General features: G+C 45.3%; 1 protein-coding gene across 5 annotated transcripts in view; it reads left to right on the top strand.

Annotated features, from left to right (window-relative positions):
• The window catches only part of PRKCB (protein kinase C beta), a 299,355-nt gene that overhangs the window by 140,523 nt on the left and 134,743 nt on the right, over positions 1-24,089 (top strand). For 3 of the 5 annotated variants that reach the window (XM_036308214.1, XM_036308213.1, XM_036308215.1), the window contains one exon: positions 10,621-10,703. The exons of the other annotated variants lie outside the window; for them this stretch is intronic. In XM_036308214.1, the coding sequence (XP_036164107.1) occupies positions 10,621-10,703 (83 nt within the window). The remainder of the gene's footprint in view (positions 1-10,620; positions 10,704-24,089) is intronic. 5 annotated transcript variants of the gene reach the window in all.

Raw genomic sequence — 24,089 nt, 5'->3', positions numbered from 1 at the left:
GGTACCTCATTGTTGTTTTGATTTGCATCTCTCGGATGATTAGTGACTTTGAGCATGTTTTCATATGTCTCTTGGCTTTCTGAATGTCCTCTTTTGAAAGGTGTCTATTTAGGTCCTTTGCCCATTTTTTGATTGGATTGTTTATCTTCCTTTTGTTAAGTTGTATGAGTTCCCTATAAATTTTGGAGATTAGGCCCTTATCGGATATGACATTGGCAAATATGTTTTCCCACACAGTGGGTTTTCTCGTTGTTTTGTTCATGGTTTCTTTTGCTGTGCAGAAGCTTTTTATTTTGATGTAGTCCCATTTGTTCATTTTCTCTTTCGTTTCAAGTGCCCTAGGAGCTGTATCAGTGAAGAAATTGCTTCGGCATATGTCTGAGATTTTGTTGCCTTTGGATTCTTCTAGAATTTTTATAGTTTCCTGTCGTACATTTAAGTCCTTTATCCATTTTGAGTTTATTTTTGTGTATGGTGTAAGTTGGTGGTCTAGTTTCATTTTCTTGCATATATCTGTCCAATTTTCCCAGCACCATTTATTGAAGAGACTATCTTGGCTCCATTGTATGTTCTTGCCTCCTTTGTCAAATATTAATTGAGCATATTGGTTCGGGCCAATTTCTGGGCTCTCTATTCTATTCCATTGATCTATATGCCTATTCTTGTGCCAGTACCAGGCAGTTTTGAGAACACTGGCTTTGTAATACATCTTGATATCTGGTATTGAGATCCCACCTACTTTGGTCTTTTTCAGGATTGCTGCAGCTATTCGAGGTCTTTTTTTATTCCAGATGAATTTTTGGAGAGTTCGTTCTAGATCTCTGAAGTATGCCGTTGGTATTTTAATGGGAAGTGCGTTGAATTTATAGATTGCTTTGGGTAGTATGGACATTTTAATGATGTTGATTCTACCAATCCATGAACACGGTATGTTCTTCCATCTGTTTATGTCTTCCTCTATATCTTTTTTCAATGTCCTGTAGTTTTCTGAGTAGAGGTCTTTTACCTCTTTAGTTAAGTTTATTCCTAGGTAGCTTAATTTTTTTGGTGCGATGGTAAACGGGATTGTTTTTATAATCTCTCTTTCTGGAAGTTCACTATTGGTGTATAGAAATGCCTCGGATTTCTTGGGGTTAATTTTGTATCCTGCTACATTGCCAAATTCATGTATTAAGTCCAGTAGCTTTTTGATGGAGTCTCTAGGGTTTTGTATGTATAATATCATGTCGTCTGCAAATAAGGACAGTTTTACTTCCTCTTTTCCAATTTGGATGCCTTTTATTTCTTCTTCTTGCCGAATTGCAATGGCTAACACTTCCAGTACTATGTTGAACAGGAGTGGTGAGAGGGGGCATCCCTGTCTTGTTCCTGTTCTTAGGGGAAATGGTGTTAGTTTTTGTCCATTGAGTATGATGTTGGCTGTGGGCCTGTCATATATGGCTTTTATTATGTTGAGGTATGATCCTTCTACTCCCACCTTGCTGAGAGCTTTTATCAAAAATGGGTGTTGAATTTTGTCAAATGCTTTTTCTGCATCAATTGATATGACCATGTGGTTTTTTTCTTTCAATTTGTTTATGTGATGTATCACGTTTATTGATTTGCGGATATTGTACCATCCTTGCATCCCTGGGATAAATCCTACTTGGTCATGGTGTATGATCTTTCTGATGTACTGCTGGATCCGATTTGCTAAGATTTTGTTGAGGATTTTGGCATCTATGTTCATAAGCGATATTGGCCTGTAATTCTCTTTCATTGTGTTGTCTTTACCGGCTTTTGGTATTAGGGTGATGCTGGCTTCATAGAATGAGCTTGGAAGTGTTCCTTCCTCTTGAATTTTTTGTAGTAGTCTGAGGAGAATAGGTTTTAGTTCTTCCTTGAATGTTTGGTAAAACTCCCCTGTGAAGCCGTCTGGTCCTGGGCTTTTGTTTGCTGGAAGCTTTTTGATGACTGCTTCAATTTCTTCCATAGTTATTGGCCTGTTGAGATTTTTAGATTCTTCCTGATTGAGTTTTGGAATGTTGTATTTTTCTAGGAATTTGTCCATTTCCTCCAGGTTGTCTAGTTTGTTGGAGTAGAGCTGTCCATAGTATTTTTTAACAATCATTTGTATTTCTGTGGGGTCTGTTGTTATTTCGCCTCTATCGTTTCTGATTTTGTTTATTTGGGTCCTCTCTCTTTGCTTCTTGGTGAGTCTGGCTAGAGGTTTGTCAATCTTGTTTATCCTTTCAAAGAACCAGCTCTTGGTTTCATTGATTTTCTGTATTGTTTTTTTGGTCTCTATGTCATTTATTTCTGCTCTAATCTTTATTATCTCCTTCCTTCTGCTCACTCTGGGGTTTTCTTGTTGCTCTCTTTCTAATTCTTTGAGTTGTAGAGTTAGATGATTTACTACCATTTTTTCTTGTTTGTTGAGATAGGCCTGTAGAGCTATAAACTTCCCTCTCAGGACTGCTTTCATTGTGTCCCATAGGTTTTGGATTGTTGTGTTTTCATTGTCATTAGTTTCCAGGATGTTTCGAATTTCTTCTTTGATTTCATTGGTAACCCAATCAATATTTAATAGCATGCTATTCAGCTTCCAGGTGTTTGAGTATTTTGGGTTGTTTTTATTGTAGTTTATTTCTAATATTATGCCATCGTGGTCTGCGAAGACGCTTTTTATGATTTCAATTTTCTTGAATTTGGGGATACTTTGCTTGTGACCCAATATATGGTCTATTTTTGAATATGTCCTATGAGCATTTGAGTAGAATGTATATTCCCTGGCTTTCGGGTGAAATGTTCTGAAGATGTCTATTAAGTCCATCTGATCTAGTGAGTCATTTAGGATTGCTGTATCTTTGCTGATTATTTGTCTAGAGGACTTATCCAGTGCTGTCAGTGGTGTATTAAAGTCCCCAACTATGATTGTATTGTTGTCGATGTCTCCTTTGATATCTTCCAGGAGTTTTTTTATGAATTTGGGTGCTCCTGCATTGGGTGCATATATGTTTACCAGGATTATATCTTCTTGTTGTATTGATCCCTTTAGTATTATGAAGTGGCCTTCCTTATCTCTTGTTATGGCCTTCACTTTGAGGTCTATTTTGTCCGATATAAGTATTGCTACCCCAGCTTTCTTTTCCTTTCCATTTGCCTGAAAGATATTTTTCCATCCTTTCACTTTCAGTCTGTGTGAGTCCCTTCTAATGAGGTGGGTTTCTTGTAGACAGCAGATGTATGGGTCATGTTTTTTTATCCATTCAGCCACTCGATGTCTTTTGTTTGGAGCATTTAGTCCGTTTACGTTTAAAGTTATTATTGAAAGGTACTTGTTTGTAGCCATTTCTGTTTTTGTGTGGCTGTTTTCTTTCTGAGCTTTTTATTTCTTATTTTTATACCAGTCCCTTTAGCATTCCTTGCATTGCTGGCTTGGTGGTGATAAACTCCCTTAGCCTTTTTTTGTCTGTGAAGCTTCTTATTTCCCCTTCAAGTTTGAATGATAGCCTTGCTGGATAGAGTATTCTTGGATTCAGTCCTTTGCTTTGCATCACTTTGTAAATTTCCGTCCATTCTTTTCTGGCCTGATGTGTTTCTGTTGAGAAATCATTTGACAGTCTAATGGGAGATCCCTTGTATGTAACTTTCCGTCTCTCTCTTGCAGCCTGTAAGATTCTCTCTTTGTCCTGAACATTTGCCATGGTAATTATGATGTGTCTTGGGGTGGGTCTTTTTGGGTTCACCTTGTTTGGGACTCTCTGGGCTTGTGTGACTTTTTTCTTCCCCACCTCAGGGAAGTTTTCTGATATTATTTCTTCTAATAGGTTTTCTAATCCTTGTTCATCCTTCTGTTGTTCTGGTACCCCTATTATTCGTATGTTGTTTCGTTTCATGTTGTCCCAAAGCTCCCTTAGGCTCTCCTCCTGTCTTTTCATTTTTTTCTCCAATTGCAGTACATTTTGGGTGTGTTTTGCTTCCTTGTCTTCTAAATCACTAATTCGGTCCTCCGCTTCTCCTAGTCTACTGTTGATACTTTCAATGGAGTTTTTCATTGCAGCTATATCACTCTTCATATCTTCTTGGGTCTTACTTAAGTTGTTGATTTTTTCATCTGTTTCTTCTAGCTTCTTCCATATGTTATCGATTTTTTCATCTGTTTCTTCTAGCTTCTTCCATATGTTATCGATTTTTTCATCTGTTTCTTCTTGCTTCTTGCTGAGGTTGTCGATTTTTTCCTCCATCCGGTTTATGCACTCTAGGACCCTTATTCTGAATTCTTTTTCTGTCATGTTGCATGCCTCTGTATTACTTAGCTGCTTTTCTGGAGAGTCCTCCTTCTCTTTCCTTTGGGGGTTTCTTTGTCTACCCATGTTTGATCTCACTGACATATCTAGACGTTGAGTCGTTCAGTGGCTGCTCCCTTGGTGGCAGTGACTCCTTGGTCTGCGGTTGCTCTTCGGGCGGTTGCGGTAGCAGCTGCTCTTCAGTTGGCAGCAACTCCTCTGGTGGGTGCTGTTCACAGCTGTGGTGGCTCTTCTGGCTGGTGGGGCGAGGTTTCACGTACAGCTGCTGTTCCTCAGCAGAGGGTGTGGTGCTCAGGAGGTTGCTGTTGCTTGGATCTGCTGTGTTGATTTAAAGGCACAAAATACAACACAACAAGGCACCACGTACCAGGCACTATACACAAATATATTCACGATATTAATAACCCCAAATAAAGGTGACCACCTGAATTAAGAGAATTAGGGGATAAGGAAGAAGGAAGAGAAAAAGAGAAAAGAGAAAAAAGAAAAGAAAATTAGGGACCAAAAAAAGAAGTGCAAAAATGAAAGTGGGAAAAAGGAGGGGGGAAAGTAAAAGTGAGAAAAGAAAGGAAAAGAAAAAAAAAGCGAATAGAGAGAATGAAGTGGAAGAGGGGAAGAGACTTTTTATATGAGGAGAATACTCCTATAGAACAGCCATTAATCCCAACAAATTCCAGCAACAGCTCCCTGGAGATAAATGCAAACTAGAAACAACCAATAATATAACGATGAAAATAGAATGGAGAACACTAATCCCAAAATAAAATAAAGAGAAAATAAAATGGCACTTTAAAAAAAATGGTAAAATGGTAGCAGTAATAATACTGGTTAAAAATAAGAAGGTAGTAATTAAAAGGGTAAAATCAGGTGATGGAAAAAAGAAGAAAAAAAAAAAAAAGAAGAAGAGGAAAAGAAAAAAAAAGAAAAAAAATTGGTTTCTTAGTTAAAAGGTGAAAAAAGAAAAAAAAAATATTGCAGTAGTGAAGGTCCTTCGGTTCTTCTATTTTTCAGTGTGGCTCGCCTTAGACCTGCCAGGTATTCAGGAGAGTGTTGAGTTTCCCTGCGATACACTGTTCCTCTGTGTTGTAAACCACAGTCCTTATTTTAAAGCAAGCCGCATTTGTTTCCTAGACTGCCTTATTTTGTGTTTAGCAAAGAGTCAGTTTGTGGGTCAGCCTCTGGGTGGCAGTGTTCTGGGGATGGCCTCTGAGGCTACAGGGCCTCTCTGTCCAGTGGAAGTTCACTGCCCAGAGCTGGCTGCGTAATATTTACCAGTGCTGTGTTGTTGCTGGGATTCACCACTATTTCTTACACCTCCTTTATTCACTTAAAAAATTCTCTCTCTCTCTCTCTCTCTCTCTCTCTCTCTCTCTCTCTCTCTCTCACTCACTCACTCGTTGTGTAGGAAGTAAAAATACTAAGTTCTTGTGCTCTGGAAATGTCTTTCTTTTGTACTTTTACTTTAATGTTTTGTAGGTTCAAAATGGATTTTCCTTAACCTTTGAAGATATTGCTTGCTCTGTCATATTGAAGAATTCACAATTGCTAATGAGAAACCTGATGATAAAACCATTTTTGTTTCCTTGTTGGTAACCTTTCCCCTTCACTCTTTCTGCCCAATATCAGTAATAATAATCCCTTCGCAACATCAGAATGAGTTTTTCCTGACATTATCTCATAGTTTTGGAACCAGCTGTTGCCTTTAATTAGGATCAAAAGCCCACATATTGCATTTAGTTTATATGTTTCTTAAATCTCTTTGAATATTTAAGTTTCTCCTCTGTCCCACTTTTTTCCTCTTGCAGTTTTGTTTTTAATTTTATAGCTCTTTTATTTATTTATTTTTTACTTTAAATAATTAAAAAATATTTATTGTGAGAGTATTAGAGTTGTCCCTTTTCACACTGCGCCCACTGCCCCCCTCCACTAGGTTCCTGAGCCACCCCAGGCCTTCATCTTCCTATTGTCTGTGTCCATAGGTATTGCATGTATGCGTATAAGATCTCTGGTTAATCTCTTCTCACTCCCCTACCCCCTTCCCTCTGAGATTTGTCAGTCTGTTCCATGTTTCCATGCCTCTGATTCTAATTTATTCATCAGTTTATTTTGTTCACTAGATTTCTTGTTGGTTTATTTTGATACTTAGATTTAATTGTTGACAGGTATGTATTTATTGCCATTTTATTGTTCATATTTTTGTTGTTGTTCTTCTTCCTTCTTCTTCCTCTTCTTAAAGAATACCCTTCAACATTTCATCTAAGACTGATTTGGTGGTGATGAACTCCTTTAGCTTTTTCTTGTCCATGAAGCTCTTTATCTGACCTTCAATTCTAAATGATAGCTTTGCTGGGTAGAATAATTTTGGTTGTAGGTCCTTGCTGTGTCATCACTTTGAATATTTCTTGCCACTCCCTTTTGGCCTGCAAAGTTTCTGCTGAGAAATCAGCTGACAGTCATATGGGCTCTCCCTTGTAGGTAACTAACTGCTTTTCTCTTTCTGCTTTTAAGATTCTCTCTTTGTCCTTTACACTTGACATTTTAATTATGATGTATCTTGGTGTGAGCCTCTTTGAGTTCCTCTTGTTTGGGACTCTCTGCACTTCCTGGACTTGTAAGTCTATTTCTTTCACCAGGTAGGGGAAGTTTTCTGTCATTATTTCTTTAAATAGGTTTTCAATATCTTGCTCTCTCTCTTCTTCTGGCACCCCTATAATGTGAATATAGGAACGCTTGAAGTTGACCCAGAAGCTACTTACACTATCTTCATATTTTGGAATCGTTTTTCTTTTTGCTCTTCTGATTATTGTTTTTTGCTTCCTCATATTCTAAATCATTGATTTGATTCTTAGAATCCTCTACTCTACTGTCAAATCCCAATAAATTATTTTTTGTTTCAGTTAATGTATGCTTACTTTCTGACTGGTATTTTTTTTTTTTATATCTTTGACATTCTCGCTAAAGTCCTTGAAAGTCTCACTAAGTCCCTTGAAGCTCTCTTTGAGTCCCTTGAAGCTCTCATTAAGATCCTTGAGTAACCTTAGAACCATTGTTTTGAACTCTGTATCCAGTAGTTTGCTTGCTTCCATTTCTTTTATTTGTAACACTAGAGGTCCAGTGCATGATATTTGTGCACTGGGGGCTGGAGGAGGGGTCCCTCAGCCCAGCCTGCACCCTCTCACAGTCTGGGACCCCTCGGGGGATGTCTGCCTGTCGGCTTAGGCCCGATCTCTCCAGGGATCGGGCCTAAGCCGGCAGTCAGACATCGCTCTTGCAGTCCGGGGCTCTCGCTAGTCAGGGACCCCTCGCTCCTTACCACCCGCCTGCAGCAGAGGTGGGAGAGGCTCTCACTACCGCCACTGTGCTCACCAGCCAGAAGCTAGGCTCCCTGCTCCTTAGCACTGCTTCTGGCTGAATGGCGCTCCCCATGTGTCAGTGCACTGATCACCAGGGGGCAGCTCCTGCATTGAGTGTCTGCCCCCTGGTGGTCAGTGCGCATCATAATGACCAGTTGTTCTGCTGTATGGTTGATTTGCACATTTGCCTTTTATTATATATGATGTTTCTTTGTCTTTGCACTTTGGCTGCTTCCCTGTGTTTGTTTCTGTATATTAGGTAGAGCTATTATGTCTTCTGAAATTGGTAGAGTGGCCTTGTGTAGTAGGTTTCTTGTAGGGCCCAGTGGGTCAGCCTCCCCAGTCACCTGAGCTGGACACTCTCGGTGCACCCCTGTGTGAGCTGTGTGCACAGTCTTGTTGTAGTTGAGCCTTGATTGCTCTTGCTGTCACTGGGAATTGGAGGAATTGACCTGCTGTGCAGGAGACACCCCTATGTAGCAGGAGTTGCTTCAGTGGAGCTCTGGTGCTCACTGAGTCTGCCCCTTGAGTGTGTTGCTGTGAATGTATAGAGTTGTAATCTCGTATGGTCTGAAGCTGTCCACTGGGTGCATTGGCTGTAGGGCCTTCCGGGAAGAGCAAAGTCAGCCACTGCCTGGGGCCACCCAGCAGAAACTACAAAGAGATCTGCAGATGGCTGCTACTTGTATTGGGCTAGGAAGTGCCTAGGTGAGTTCCAGCTGTGAAGCAAAACAGGCTGGTGCTAGTGCTGGGTCTTGGGCCTCTTATTGATAGTTTTGGGGCATGCTGACTCCAGCTGCTGCTTGTTTGAGTGGTTTTAGGAAATTCTGAAGCCTGAGCCAGCACAGGCCATTCATATGGAAAAGCTGCTGCAAATAGCTTGGGTGGGGCTGCAAACTGGATGGGACGGGGTCTCAGGGAATCACCAGAGGGAGCCAGCAGTATGGGCCACACTAAGGGAAACTCAGATATGGCTGCCAGTCAGCTCTGTGACAGGGGAGGTCCCAGCATAGGAACCATGACCCCTGTGAGCACCCCTGTCTGGGAGAAAGCCTCCCCCACGTTCCTGCCCCAATGCCAGACAACCCAGTTCCTCCAAGTATGTTTGTTGATCCCCAAAAGCCACCACCCAGTTTGGGAACTCAGAGGGAGTGGGACTGTGTAAGTTTGTGCTCAGTCCATTTGAGAGGAACTGTCTGGGACTCTAGCAGTCTCTGTGTCACTCAGGAAAAGTCCCTGCTGTGTTTTTTTTTTAAAAAAATTATCTTTTATTGTTGATAGCATTATAGATATCTCTTATTTTTCCTCTTTCCCCACCTCCTCCCAGCCTTTCCCCCCAGACCCATACAGCACCCCCCCCCCAAGACTTCACCAACTTATCCCCTGTGTCTATGGGCTATGCACATAAGTATATAAGTTCTTTCGCTTATCTCTTTTTGTCACCCCAACCCCACATTGAGGTATATCAGTCTGTTCCATGCTCCCTGATGGTTTTTACAGCCCAAAGTTACGGGAACTTCTCTTCCCAGCTTTGGAACCCTGGGCTGAGGGTCTGCTGTTGGGCTGGGCTGCCTTGCTCCTAATGGGAGGATTTTGCCATCACAATATCCCTCCTGATTAAAAACATGCCACACGTGGGTGTGGGAGCAGCCTGTTCCTCGCCTCCACCCTTCCTATCAGTCTCAATGTGCTTTCTTCTCCAGTTGTAGGACTTCCATTCAGCCAGATTTCAGGTGGTTCTGAGTGATGGTTGTTCTGTATTTTAGTTGTAATTTTGAGGTGGTTGTGGGAGGTGGTGAGTACCGGCATTTACCTACACCACCATTGGCTCTCTTTGGTCGGGTCCTAAATAATTTTTTATTTTTCAATTCAGTTGACATACAATGTTATATTAGTTTCAGGTGTACATCCAGTGATTAGACATTACATAACTTACCAAGTCGTCATCCAGATAAATTTCACATCCATCTGACACCATACAGAGTTATTACAACACTATGGACTGTATTCCCTGTGCCGCACTTCACATCCCTGTGACTATTCTGTAACTGCCAATTTGTACTTCTTAATCCTTCCCCTTTTATACCCATTTCCCAACTCCCTCCCCCTGGGCAACCTTCAGTACACCTGAAAATAATGCAAAATAATACTGAATGTAAAATTCTTACTGAAAAATAGAATAAACTAAAAAAGAAAGATGCTCTTCCTTTAACATGGGGCCTGTCCTCCAGGAACCCACAGTCTAGAGTTTGTTTAAGGTGATTTGAATAACAAAACTACAAAGGAAGATAGGAATAAAAAAAAATCTGTTATTTTTGTATACATTCTCTGACTTCCCCTTTGCCCAAGTGATACAATCCCCAAATAGTAGAGCCATGCACTGATGCATTTAACTCAAACAAATTCAAATACAGAGTAAGTGTGCATGCATTTGGTTGCAGATCACTAATGTGTTAGTGTAAACATCGCAGCTGATTTCTCCCACTCTTCCACCTACTGGGCATTGCTCCTGGGTGAGATGGGGGGGGGCACTGCCTCTCCTGCTATTTCTGTTTACACATGCCCTTCCTATTACCTGCCTGCCTATGTGCCATGCTAGTGTTTACATATACGTGTTTCTTGTGCATTATGAACCTGACACAAGCCAGCTACTTCTCATGGCGCCCCATCTAAGGAACAGCGCTCTGTTCCCAACCCCCCCCAAACCCGGCAATGTAAGTGAAGCTCAGCGAGTGTCATGTTGAGTATATGTGACTTTTGGACCCAGTTACTTTAGAAAGTTAACTAGTTTGCAAGACCTGACCTCCGTGTACCCAGTTTGACTTCAGCTAGGATAGGGGCAGAAGCAAAGGCATTGTTGCTTTGCCGTAGAGCCTCTACTTGCCGAGAAGCCAGGTTTTAACCGTCTCTCTCTCCCTCTCCTCCCTTCCTCCCACTCTCCTTCTCCCCACCTCCTCCCTTGTTTCTCTCTTTTGCAGTCTGCTGTTTTGTTGTGCACAAGCGGTGCCATGAGTTTGTCACGTTCTCCTGCCCCGGCGCCGACAAGGGTCCAGCCTCTGATGTAAGTAACGGGCCCTGGTCACCTCTCTTTGTCCACAGTCATCGTGAGGGAGGGCCCTGAGACAAAGAAGTTGGGATGGTCTCACGCCAAGGCACGTAGAGGTCCTTACAGCCTCTGGGACATTTTTCATTGTAATGGAAAAAAAACATTTTAGACGGGGCTGTGATTGTACAGGAAACCTGCTAGTTCTCCTACTATGATGTTGCCAAATGTCTTTACAATTTTTTATTGAATTTATTGGGGTGACATTGGTTAACAAGATTATATAAAAGTTTTATAAATGTCTTCTCATCTTGACAGCGGGGGGGGGGGGGGGCATGGAGAGTGGTGGGCGGGGCCGAGCTGTTCCCACGGCTGTGGAAAGGTGGTTGGAAGAGTACCTTCCTCGCATGCACTTGATGGCTCTTTGCTGGGGAAATGCTGATACCAGGGCCCAGGAACTAGGAAGACATGACTTTGTCCCGTTACTATGCACCCCCCCCCCCCCCCAGTATGACTACTGAGGCAAGGGATGCTTCTAGGTAAAACAGGCAAATAATTTTTGCTTTAATTGTTATGAATTTATTTTAACGTGGGTTGGAAAAATGTATCTAGTAGTGCCTTTGTAATAGGGATGTAAAATTTCCTACCTAAGTCAAGGTAAACCAAAGATGTATTGATTTAAGGAATATGTTAAGTCAGCGGTTCTCAACTTCTGAGCCGCGACCCCTTTGGGGGTTGAACGACCCTTTCACAGGGGTCGCCTAAGACCATTGGAAAACACATATATAATTACATATTGTTTTTGTGATTAAGCACTATGCTTTAATTATGTTCCATTTGTAACAATGAAATTGGGGGTCACCACAACATGAGGAACTGTATTAAAGGGTCGCGGCATTAGGAAGGTTGAGAACCACTGAGTTAAATGAATGATAGTATGGATACTTTAAGGTTATGTATGGCAGAACCCTTGGTATGAGGGTTTATTTTTGTTGTTGTTTGTTAATCCTCTCCTGAGGATATTTTTTCCATTATTTTTAGAGAGAGTGGAAGAGAGAGGGAAAGACAGAGAGCAACATCGATGTAAGAGAAATGCATTGGTTGGTTGCCTCCTGCACGAGCCCTGACCAGGGCCTGGGCCCTGGAGGAGCCTGCAACCCAGGTACCTGCCCTTGACCGGAATCGAACCAGGGACCCTTTGGTCCACAGGCTGACGCTCTATCCACTGAGCCAAACTGGCTAGGGCTGGTATGAGTTGATGTAAAGTTTTGGTACCTTGTTGATTGCCTCCCGGCAGCCACTGTGGCCCTCACACTCTGGCACAGGCATCTTTCATGCTAGAAGCTGAGATACCTGGCAACTTGCTTTCCCACGGGCGTCTGTAGCTAGTGAATGAGCATGTGACCGAGCTCTGCTCAGTGGGGTGTGGAGCGGAAGCTGGGTAGGCTTCTAGGCAAGACTGTCCTTTCTGATAAGCGAAGACGTCTCTTTCTTGTCCTGCTGGTGGTTGTGATAGCCCCTTTGGGTCGGTGAGGGAGGCGTGGCTGACATGCTGAGCACGGCAGAGAGGAAGGAACCCCAGGCACTGGTGACATTGATAAGCTAATGAGCCAACCCTGAGTTCCTATGCCAGACAGTGTATGTGCGATAAGAAGCTCAGCACGAGGACTTGTGAGTCTTGAACTTCCCAGGAGGACTTCCCACCATGGACAGTCCTCCACCGCCCAGTCATGAATTGTGTTCAGGGTACCCACTGGGCAGCTGTCACCCTAGTTCTCTTATTTGTCGGGTTTTGGTTCACCCTCCTGGAATTCTCTCCATGGATTTTGTCCATTACTGGTCTTATTCTTACCCACTTAGAACCGACAGCTGCCTTCAGAGTGGTGGCTACCTTAGGGCACTGGATTTCTTTGACTCTTGCTAACCTTTTACAAATAGTCATTTACCACCACGTCCCTGCAAATCAGAGGCATTTCTGTTGCCACAGCAACATGAACGCTCTAGAGCTCACACTGCAGTTGCTCTGCTTGGAAACTGGTGCTTGGGGTTAAGAACTCCAAGCATCATGGAGCCACCAGTCCTTACCGGCCTGTCTGCAGAGACGAAGATGGGGCAATTGTCAAGCTCCCCCAGAGCACGCTCCCTGGCCCTTCTAGTGCAATTGCTCTCTCATCCCCAGGAAAACAGGCAGGGAAGTTTGGGGGATAGCCTGGCCCCATCATGCTGCTCTGAATGTTCCTACAGATGGAGGCTGGCTACTTGGGAGCAGCCAAGGGGTGGTGTTTCCATAGCCTGTCCATGCAGGTGGGCAAAGTCGTGTTACAGTCGGAGTACACGAAAGAGTTCACTCTTGTATTATGAATTAATTATTGTATTATTTTCCATACAAACAACTGTAAACCTACCTTTTCCAACTCCTGTATTTGTTGACTTTTTCGGTTGCCTAAGACAGAAACTTAGCTCAAACTGGCTTATGTGAAAGGGGAAATTCTTAGTCCCTGAAACTGAAAAGGCCTGGGGTAGGCTGGCTTCAGACACCGGGATCCAGGTGCAGATGTGAGGTCCTCAGGACTCTCTCTGCATCTCGGCTCGGCCCTCCTGTCTTGGTTTCAGCCTCAGGGGCCTGTTTCTCCCAGGGAGCGTGATGGCTGCAGCTCCCCTCCTCTTATGTATCCTCATGGCTGCAGCTCGCGGGAGAAGAGCTGACGTCTCATTGGATCATGGGTCACATGCAGCCCGAAGGATGGCTGTGCTGATTGGCCAGACCTGTCATGTGTCTGCTCCTGGAAAGGAGGGCCCTGTGTGGGAGAGAGTGCGTGAGGGAGAGGTGGTCACTTGGAAGAAAACGAGGGAAGAAATATTGAGAACTGGTTAGAAATCATACACCATGGAGCCGGCATTCGCAGGCTCAAATATCTATGACCTTTGGCAAATTACCTAAATCCCTTTGTGCCTTAGATTCCTCCGCTGAAGATGGATAAAATAAGGGCCCCTACCATATAGCAGTTATGAGCATCCCATGTGTAAATATCAGTGACAGCACCAAGGACAGCCTGGTACCTGGCAAGAGCTGCGTGTGGAGGAGATGGTGATGACAGCAGGCAGCAAGGAAAGGTCCATGGCGTAGCGGGAAGGGTGAGCAGGTTCTGCTGCCACCTGGCAGTGCTTCCTGGCAGTGTGCGGCCCCATGGGGGGTCAGCATCCCACTTTGTATGTGCAGAGCAGCGCAGCCACCCATCACCTCGCATGGGGAGAGCAGGAAGCACCCTGCCGCCGGCATGCATGGGATTGGCAGCCGACCTGGGATGAGCCCATCTCTGGGCATTGTTCCAAGAAGGTTGGTTGGCACCAAGGATGATGAATTGGTCCAGACAGTTGAATTGGTTCGATTCTCAGTTCATTGACCTTTCTCTGTCCATGGTCGGAGGCATGATTACAGATCTGTCCACACCTGCTCACCAACCTGGCCAGCCTCTCATTGGCTGCCCCTGAGGCTCACGCGGGTTTGGAGGAGTGCCCTCCTCCTGTGTGACCTTGGGGAGCTGGTGTGGCGAGCTCACGGAGCAGGAAAGCAGTCTCCATCCACGGAAAAGGAACGTGCTGGGCTCTGCCCTCGACCCTCTGCTCTTCTAAGCCCAGCCTGAGCTAAGGAACATGCTGGATCGTAGGACCTTGTCTTCTACAGACAGGCCCAAGTCACGGAACATCAGTCCGCCTGAGGAACTTTACGGACCAGGCACTGTCCCAGTGAGCCCAGCTACTGACCCAGTTATTCCGTGCCAATGGGAATCAATATACTAGTACATGGGCACCCACATCGCAGGACCTCCATGACAGAGTCCTGGCTGGTACTTCTGGTCACCTGCCAATATCCTCCTGGTTCCTGGTCCCTTCCGGTCTGGGAGCTCTCAGTCCCGCTGTCTCTTGGACCATTTCAAGCAGCATATACGGACATTGCAGTTACCCATCATTTATAATGCCCATCACTTACAGTGCTGTCCACATACACAGCCTCCTGGGAGATCTCAGAACAAGAGAGAGAGAGGCGTTGTCTCTGAAGGCTGGGACTAGGGTGAGTCAAATGAGGTACTTGCCCTGGCACCTGTGTTGGTGGCTATCTGCGGCTGGATGATCTAGGATGGCTCGCTCACAGGACTGGCAGTGAGCAAGTTGTTGGCCTGGGAGCTTGGTTCTCCATGTGGCTGCGTCCTCCAGCTGGCTGACTCGGGCTTGTTCACGTGGTGGTTCCAAGAAGGGCTAGGGAGCCTGCCCCAACACACAAGTGCTTTTCAGCCTGTGCATCATGTTTGCTAGGTCCCACTGGATGGTGCAGAACTAGATTTCACTCCTTGTGGGAGGGACGGCTCTCTGGGAAACCTACTGCAGGTCGTGTTGACTCAAAAGGCCACTGAGAGCACAACCTCTGACTTCACGGAAGATGCACAGGTTTTGGTGCCGTTCAGAGGGTCTTGTGTGGCATTGTGAAGAGACGGATGAGCCACATCCACAGTAGTGTCTGGCACCCGGAAGCCACTCCATGAGTGGGTTCGCACTCACTGTCCCTGCCCGGAGGAGCGTCTCCTCGCTCAAGAAGGGCTAGGCCCCCTCTGGCCTGCCAGGAGCAGTAGCTGACAATAATGCTTATTGAGTGGGGGCTCTGCGCCAGGTGGGACAAAAGGATTCTTTAGGTTTATATAAAAAACACTTTATTGCCGAAGCCGGTTTGGCTCAGTGGATGGAGCGTCGGCCTGCGGACTGAAGGGTCCCAGGTTCGATTCCGGTCAGGGGCATGTACCTGGGTTGCGGGCACATCCCCAGTAGGAGATGTGCAGGAGGCAGCTGGTCGATGTTTCTCTCTCATCGATGTTTCTAACTATCTCTCTCCCTTCCTCTCTGTGAAAAATTAATAAAATATATTTAAAAAAAAACCCAAAACCAAAAAAACCCAAAAACACTTTATTCAACATTTTATGGTTTTAGAAGTAACTCCTTATGATATATAATCAAGGTGCTGAATAAAATCCATTGTTGGCGCCCTGCGCCCTGCTGGCTCCATCGCTAGCTTGGCAGTTCCCGGCGGTGGGCACGCACGGGGGGGGGGGGGGGGGGCAGGGGCAGGGGGTGCACCCTTTGTGTTTCTCCATCAGGTCCCGCTTCAGGGAGAAGTATTTAAAAAGGACAAATGGTGCTCCATGTTGAAAATTTAATAAAGGGAAAATAGAAGGAGCTTTAGAAAGGAGATGTTATATTTATATATTTAAAAAGGTATGTAGACAAATGCTAATGTGTTTGAAGATCTGGTGGAAATGAATGATTTTCCAGGAAATTTTAAATTGCCACTTTTGTCTGAAGAAGAAATTGAAAACCAGAATTGGGGAATAATAAAGAGAGAAATGAGAACATTGCCCAAGAAATGTTTTTCCTCCCAGGGCCCCAGCCTAATAGTCTTCGTGGGGAAATTACTTTAAACTTTAGAGGAATGAAGGATTTCTGTTTGTTTTAAACCGTATCGGATCACAGAGAAAAAGTAGAGCTTCATGAGTTTTTTAATTGAAAGCGAGAGAATCCAGCTCTGATGAGGAGTAGAAAAAGACATTAGTTCCTGGGAAGGACGCTGGGGATGGGAGAAGAGCTGCCGGGACATGGAACAGAGGCTCCAATGCTGGCCAGGCGCTTGCTCGTGACCAGTTGTGTCGGCTGCCTTTGCTGTGTAACAGACAATCCCAAAATGCAGTCGCTAAAAACCAGCAGTCACTTATTATTTCTCATGGCTCTGTGTGCTGCCTGGGGACTCCTCTGACCTGGGCCTGGGTAGCTGTTCTCTCTCTGCCAGGCTCTCACGTGTCTTGGTCAGCTAGTGACTTGGCTGGTGCTGGACCACTAACTGGGATCTGGTAGCAATTCCCGTGGGTGAGGGAGGGCTTCCTCACAGCACCAAGCAATTCTCAGACACCCTTGGGTGCCCTGTGATTCAATTCAATTCTGACACTGCCCACCCGGGGACAGCATCAGCCCCACAGGTTAGGGCTCAGTCCCTTCGCCTTCAGATGCCCATCGCAAACCCAGGTTGTTACCTATGCCTCTGATTACCCAGCTACAAATCAGAGGTTTCAACGACCCCCTCCAAACAGGATATCCGTTCCAAGTCCACGGTTTCACCTTTACTTCCGATGGACTGGCTTTAAGTCAGAGGTTCCCACGACCCCCTCCTTGAATTCAATTAATTTGCTAGGGCAGCTCACAGAACTCAGGAAACCGATTTACTTACCTACCAGGTTAGCAGTTTATTATGAAAGAACACAACTCAGGAACAGCCCGATGGGAGAGCTGGGTAGTGCAAGGTACATGGTAAGGGGCACTGAGTTTCTGTGTTCTGTCTGGTGCCACTATCCCCGCATCTCCACGTGCTCACCAAAGCCCGTCCTCTTGCGTTTTTACGGAGGTTTCATCCCATCAGCGCAATTGATTTAAATTTTTGGCCATGGGCGATTGAACTCAGTCTTCAGACCCTCTCCCCTCCCCGGAAGTCAGGGGTTGGGACCGAAAGTTCCAACCCTGAAATCACGTGGTTCCTCTGGCACCCAGCCCCCATCCAGGTGTCCTTCCTAAAAGTCACCTCATTAACATAACAGAAGACACCTTTATCCTGTCATCACAGGAAATTCCTAGGGTTTTAGGAGCTGTGCGCCAGACATAGGATGAAGACCTATTTCTTTTTATTGATCACAGTATCGCAGTCTCCTGGAACAGCCTCAGTGGTATGACTGATGGCTGGCAGGCTGGTGGCACTTCAGTTCTCCTCCTGTGGACCACCTGGAACTCATCCACATACTGGTTTCAGAGTTCCGAGCACAGCAAGAGAGGGAAATCCCCAACGTCCAGGTGTTTTGAAGCCTTTATTTGTGTATCACTGGTTATGGCCAAGACAAGATTCACCTCTGGTTTCCCAACACCATGCCCATACCTCTATAACTAGTCCTTCCATGAAAACTTTCTTTTTTTCTTTTAAAATCTTTATTGTTGAGAATATTACAGATGTCCCTCCCCCCCCATTGTCCCCCATTGTTCCCCTCCACCCAATTTCTGACCCACCACAGGCATTCATCACCCTATTTTCTGTGTCTGTAGGTAATGCATATAGGCATATAAGATATTTGGTTAATCTCTTCCCGCCCCTTTACCCCCACTTCCTTCTGAGATTTGTCAGTCTGTTCCATGTTTCCATGCCTCTGATTCATTTTTATTCATCAGTTTATTTTGTTCACTAGATTTCTTGTTGTTTTATTTTGATTTTTAGATTTAATTGTTGATAGTTATGTATTTATTGCCATTTTATTGTTCATATTTTTTTTCTTCTTCTTCCTTTTCTTAAAGAATGCCCTTCAACATTTCATGTAATACTGTTTTGGTGGTGATGAACTCCTTTAGCTTTTTCTTGTCTGTGAAGCTCTTTATCTGACCTTCAATTCTAAAGGATAGCTTTGCTGGGTGGAGTAATCTTGGTTGTAGGTCCTTGCTGTGTCATCACTTCGAATATTTCTTGCCACTCCCTTCTAACCTATAAAGTTTCTGTTGAGAAATCAGCTGACAGTCATTTGGGCCCTCGCTTGTGGGTAACTAACTGCTTTTCTCTTTCTGCTTTTAGGATTTTCTCTTTGTCTTTAACCCTTGACATTTTAAATATGATGTGTCTTGGGTGTGGGCCTCTTTGGGTTCCTCTTGTTTGGGACTCTGCACTTCCTGGACTTGTAAGTCTATTTCTTTCACCAGATAGGGGATATTTTCTGTCATTATTTCTTCAAATAGGTTTTCAATATCTTGATCTCTCTCTCTCTTCTCCTTCTGGCACCCCCATAATGCAAAAGTTGGTATGCTTGAAGTTGACCCAGAGGCTCCTTACATTATCGTTATATTCTGGATTCTTTTTTCTTGTTGCTCTTCTAATTGAGTATTTTTTGCTTTCTCACATTCCAAGTCATTGATTTGATTCTTGGAATCCTCTACTGTCTAATCTAAAGAATAAATTATTCTTTATTTCGTTAGTGTATGCTTAATTTCTGACTGGTCTTTCTTTATGTCGTTGACATTCTCACTAAGATCCTTGAAAGTCTCACTAAATCCCTTGAAGCGCTCTTTGAGTCTCTTGAAGTTCTCATTAAGTTCCTTGAGTAACCTTATAACCATTGTTTTGAACTCTGTGTCCAGTAGTTTGCTTGCTTTCATTTCTTTTATTTGTAACATGTTCCTTTGTGTCCACATTTTAGCTGCTTCCCTGTGTTTGTTCCTGTGTATTAGGTAGAGCTGTTATGTCTTCTGGAATTGGTAGAGTGGTCTTGTGTAGTAGGTGTCCTGTAAGGCCCAGTGGGTTAGCCTCTCCAGTTACCTGAGCTGGGCACTCTAGGTGTACCCCCTGTGTGGGCTGTGTGCTTGTTGTAGTTGAGCCTTGATTGCTGTTGGTGTCACTGTGAATTGGAGGAATTGACCTTCAGGCCAATTGACTGTGAGGATCAGCTGTGTCTACAATGGGAGAGCTGTTATGCAGGAGACACCCCTCTGGAGCAGGACTCACTTCAGACCTTTTTGAGCAAAGAATTTATTTGGTGCTCATTGAGTCTGCCCCTTGAGTGTGTCCCTTGTGGGTGTGTAGAGTTGCAGTCTGGTTTGGTCTGAAGCTGTCCCCTAGATGCACTGGCTCTGGGGCCTCCCAGGAGGTGCAAAGTCAGCCATTGCCTGGGGCCAAACAGCAGGAGCTACAAAGAGATCTGCAGATGGCTGCTACTTGTATTGGGCTTGGAAGTGCCCAGGTGAGGCCCAGCTGTGAAGCAAGACAGGCTGGTGCTAGTGCTGGGTCTTGGGCCTCTTATTGATAGGTATGGGGCACACTGATGCCAGTTGCTGCTAGTTTGAGAGATTTTAGGAAAGTCTAAAGCCTGAGCCAGCACAGGCCATTCATATGGAAAAACAGCTGCAAATTGGATGGGGTGGAGTCTTAGGGAATCACCAGAGGGAGTGAACAGTGTGGGCCATACTTATGGAAACTCAGATATGTCTGGCAGTCAGCTCTGCGATGGGGGAGATCCCAGCACAGGAATAATGACCTTTGTGAGCGCCCATGTCTGGGAAAAAGCTGCCTCCAAGTTCCTGCCCTGATGCCAGACAGTCCAGTTCCTCTCCATATGTCTTTGGATTCCCCAAAAGCCACTGCCTGGCCCTGGAACTCAGAGGGAGTGGGATGTGTAAGTTCATGCTGGGAACCTTTAAGAGGAACACCTGAGACTCCAGCAGGCTCCATGCCACTCAGCCACAATCCTTGCTCATTTTTACAGCCCAAAGTTACGCTGACGCCTCTTCCCAGTTCTGGAACCCTGGTCTGGGTTCTGATGTGGGGCTTGGACCCTCTTCTTCTCATGGTAGGCCTTGGAGATACTCCACACATGGGTGTTGGACCAGCCCCTTCTACCAGTCTCAATGTGCTTTCTTCTTTACTTCTCTAGTTGTAGGATTTCCTTGCAGCTAGAGTTCAGGTGGTTCTGAATGATGGTTGTTCTGTATTTTAGTTGTAATATGGATGTGGTTGTGGGAGGTGGGGAGTACTGGCATTTACCTGTGCTGCATCTTGGTTCTTCTCTGAAAACTTTCAGAAACTCTTTTAATTTGAATGTGCCTTCTGTTTCCTGCTGGGACTCTGACCGACTAGTCCTTGCCTCATTTGCTCCTACTCTAGACAGGACATGTCTGCAAATATGTCTGTCAACCTGGTTATAGTTGACCGGTTGGGAAGATAAAAGCCCTAATGGTAGAAGTGGCTGTCTTACTCCATGAGTTCAGAATCAGTCTCAGGCAAGGCTTCTCATTGGTTGGTCCTCTTATGTTAGGAGAATGTACTTTAATAATTTATCAGGCCTGGATCATGAGGCATATCTCAGAGAGCAGTGCCTGTTAGAAGAGGGGTGGGAAACTTTGATGAGCCGATAAAATCAATAGCTATCACAGTTTATTATTATAAGCTGACTTGACCACAGCTACCAGCATAGCCTAATAAAGTTGGCATAAAAAAGTGAACTATAGTAAACTCTGTGTCTAGATCAGCGATTTGCAACCCTTTTCATTTCATAAACTAATTACTAAAGTTCTGCTCACACCAAATATATATATATATCTCCAATCTGACAAAGACCATGGGTATAATTTTGATTCATTGACAGTAGACGGCTATTGTGTTGGCTGTTGTCATTTTTTTATTTGACAATCTAAGGGGAAAGAGGTCAATGCCCCCCACTCATAGTAAATAGTCAGGTATTGCAGGTTTTAAAAATTCTTGCAGCACACCAGTTGAAAACTGCTGGTCTAGATGAACAATCCTAAACAAAACATTTAATACTATTTAATGCTTGGCATAGATATATTGGTTCAAACAGACTTTATTTTTTTTTTTTAATCTCAAACAGAGATAAAGGTAACAGAAAATTTTGATCAACATAACAAAACATAGGAATAAAGATAAAAATAAGCCAGCAAGAAGCTATAAAATCTGGAAAGCAGAGATTGCGATGGTAGAAGTGATAGCTGAGTGTCCATTACCTCACGATGTAAATGAGGTGACGTTCTCTAACCTCAGGCAATGGCTGTCAGATTGGATGGACAAGGTATAATTCCAGGCAAAGTCTAAGAGAAATTTAGGACATGGGTTAAAATAAAAGGGGCAAAGATATACCACAAAACACACATAAATATAAAACATGGTCTGAGTAATAATCTAAAAAGAAATGGGACTCAAAGCAAAAGAATAAACAGGAGGAAGGGGAGGGAAATTCATTCTAAAATATTACTGGTGAGTGTGTACATTAGTATAATCTTTCTGAAGAGAAAATTACCAATGTGTATCAAAACCCATAATGACCGTTTTTGAGCAAAGAATTGCAAAATCTAATCCCCTTTGGCCTAAGAATCACGACTCTGGGAATGTTTGCTGAGGAATTATGTAAGGGCGGCGATCCCCACATCAGCGGTCACACTAACAACACTCGGCAAACAACCCGCGGCTGCCTGCCAGGTGGTGTAAGTCAGGCGCACCGGCGTGGCAGGATGCCGCGCGGCCGTTAAACATCCGACGTCGGGCCGATGGGAGCGTCTGGGGCTGGACTGAGGGGTGTCTGTGCAGGTGTCCACATTTCCCCAGACCCGTGAAGCAGCTGGACCACACTGGTGGTTCTTCCCATTGGTGTGGCTTGGGTGCCTGCGCCGGAAACCATCTCTGCTTCACTCGTGCTCGGAAGGCAGGTGTTGCACAGGCCTGGTGAGCTCCAGAGACCGGGAGGAGGACGGGCATCCCCGCACCAGCTGGGTCTGATTTGCGTTCTTATGTTGCGTTGGTTCTAAATTCAGATTCGAGAAGGAGAGAGATGATCTGGCGGACCTCAGGTTTTTCAGATGTTCCCTCCTAGACTGAGCGCGCTGGGGAGGGGGCTGGGGATGTGAAGGGTAATGGAGGCACTCCTGCCAAAGAGGAAGCAGAGATGTAGAACAGATCAACACAGCACATGTCCACTGCGATTTCGAAAGCTACTTGCACAATGCTGATGGCTGAATGCTTAAAGATGACTTGGGGAGCCTGCTAACACCCGACCTCACCTGAAGATACAGACCAGGGCCGGGAATCGGTAAAGTCCTTCAGGGAATTGTGATGGGTCGCCGAGTTTGGAAATCAATGTAAGGGAAAATTAGATAATGGTTGGGTTTGAATTCCAGATTTGCCACTAACGAGCTGAGTGATCTTGGGCCAGTTACCTGCCCTCTCCGCCTCAGTTTCCTCCTGTGGGAAAATAGGATAAGCCGGCGCTCTCGTCAGGGGGTCAGGTGAGGATGAAGTGAGCTGGTCCCAGGAAAGCCTTGTGCGCTGCCTGCACAGGGCATGCGGCGTCACTTCATTACCACCGTGGTCCTTGTCTGGAGGGGGTACCGGGACCCAGCCTCGTCTCCGACACAGCGTGCAGCCATCTTCTTGCCACAGAACAGAAAGGCAGGCAGCTCCCGTGGCTGCTTGGGAGAGTCGAAGGAAACGATGGTAAGGTGATGGATGCGATTCTTTTGACTGTGAGGTGCATTCACGTGGTTCTGCTCCCATTCGCCATGCATGACGACGGCTCGTGCAGGGCAGAACCAGCACGCACAGGTCAGCGCCGCTGCTGCTCTCAGCCCTTTGTCCCTCGCTGTCACAAAGACACAGAGCTTCCCACGGGGACGAAGAAGCAAACGCGTGACATGCAGCGTGGCACAGAAACCGACCGTCCCTCCGAAACCGACCGAAACCCACCATCCCTCCTGGCAGGCAGAGCTGCTGGGACTCGCGGGGGGAGGTGTCCTGTCCTGTGAATTGTTTTGGCGTCTCCTAGTTGGGGGTGGGACCAGCCTCAGAGCCTGAAGAGCAGTTTCCCAGCAGACCTCAGCCTGTGGAGCCTGCAGCCTTGGGGAAAAGAGAGAATGGAAGGGCCGAGGACCCTGTGGAGAGGCAGCCCGGAGGGGTGAGGAAGGCGCTGGCCCCACTAGAAGGCCTCACTTCCAGTTGCCCTCTGTCTCTGACTCCATTCCCGGAGCTCCCCCACCTCTACTGGTTTTGGATTCTGGGATTTTCAGGTTTTTATTTCTTAACAATAACATCCAAGAGCCGGCATTCATAGATACAATTCTGTGCTAAGCACTTTGCAGTAATATTCTTTATTCTTCATTCCACTCTATGAGTAAGTACCATGGTTATCATCCCCAGTTTAGATTAGGAAACCGAGGCACTCAGAGACTGAGTTACCCAAGATCACATGACCGGTGAGTGGCAGAGCCGGGACTCAAACCTCGGCAGCCTGGCCCCAGGCCACGTTCTCACTCCGTACCCCAGACTCGTCACCTCAGCCCTGTGCACCTGCACAAATCTAATGGGAGGAGACACCCCTTTCCCCTGAGAACTGCCTTTCCCGGGATGCACCCCAGCAGCTCTGGGACCCCACAGCCTCGGCCTGTTGGGCCGGTGCATGTGGGCTCGGGCCCCAAGCTTGAATGGCCCCACTCCCTCTTCTAGGAGATTAGAATTTGGATTTAAAGGTTCTGGTTTTAGTCTGGGCTGGTCACATGGTTTTCGAAAACTGTTGTTCAGGAAAAGTGCCCATCTGGATGAGTTTTCACACAGTGGACCTTTTCCTACAACCAGAACCCCCAAGGCCTTCTGTGCCCCCTTCCAGCCTTACCCCAGCCCTGTCCTTCGAGGTCAGCAGTAGGTTACCTGCTTTCTTTCCCATTGAACTGTTGAGTTTTATTTTACTTGGAAAGAACATAGGACATGAGCTATACCTGCCCTTCCTAAGTGCAGTACAGTGTTGTTGGCTGTAGACACTATGCTGTACAACTTACTCATCT

This window comes from Myotis myotis, unplaced genomic scaffold, assembly GCF_014108235.1.
Source record: "Myotis myotis isolate mMyoMyo1 unplaced genomic scaffold, mMyoMyo1.p scaffold_m19_p_5, whole genome shotgun sequence".
Lineage (NCBI taxonomy): Eukaryota > Metazoa > Chordata > Mammalia > Chiroptera > Vespertilionidae > Myotis > Myotis myotis.
This window is presented reverse-complemented; position numbering and strand designations above follow the sequence as displayed.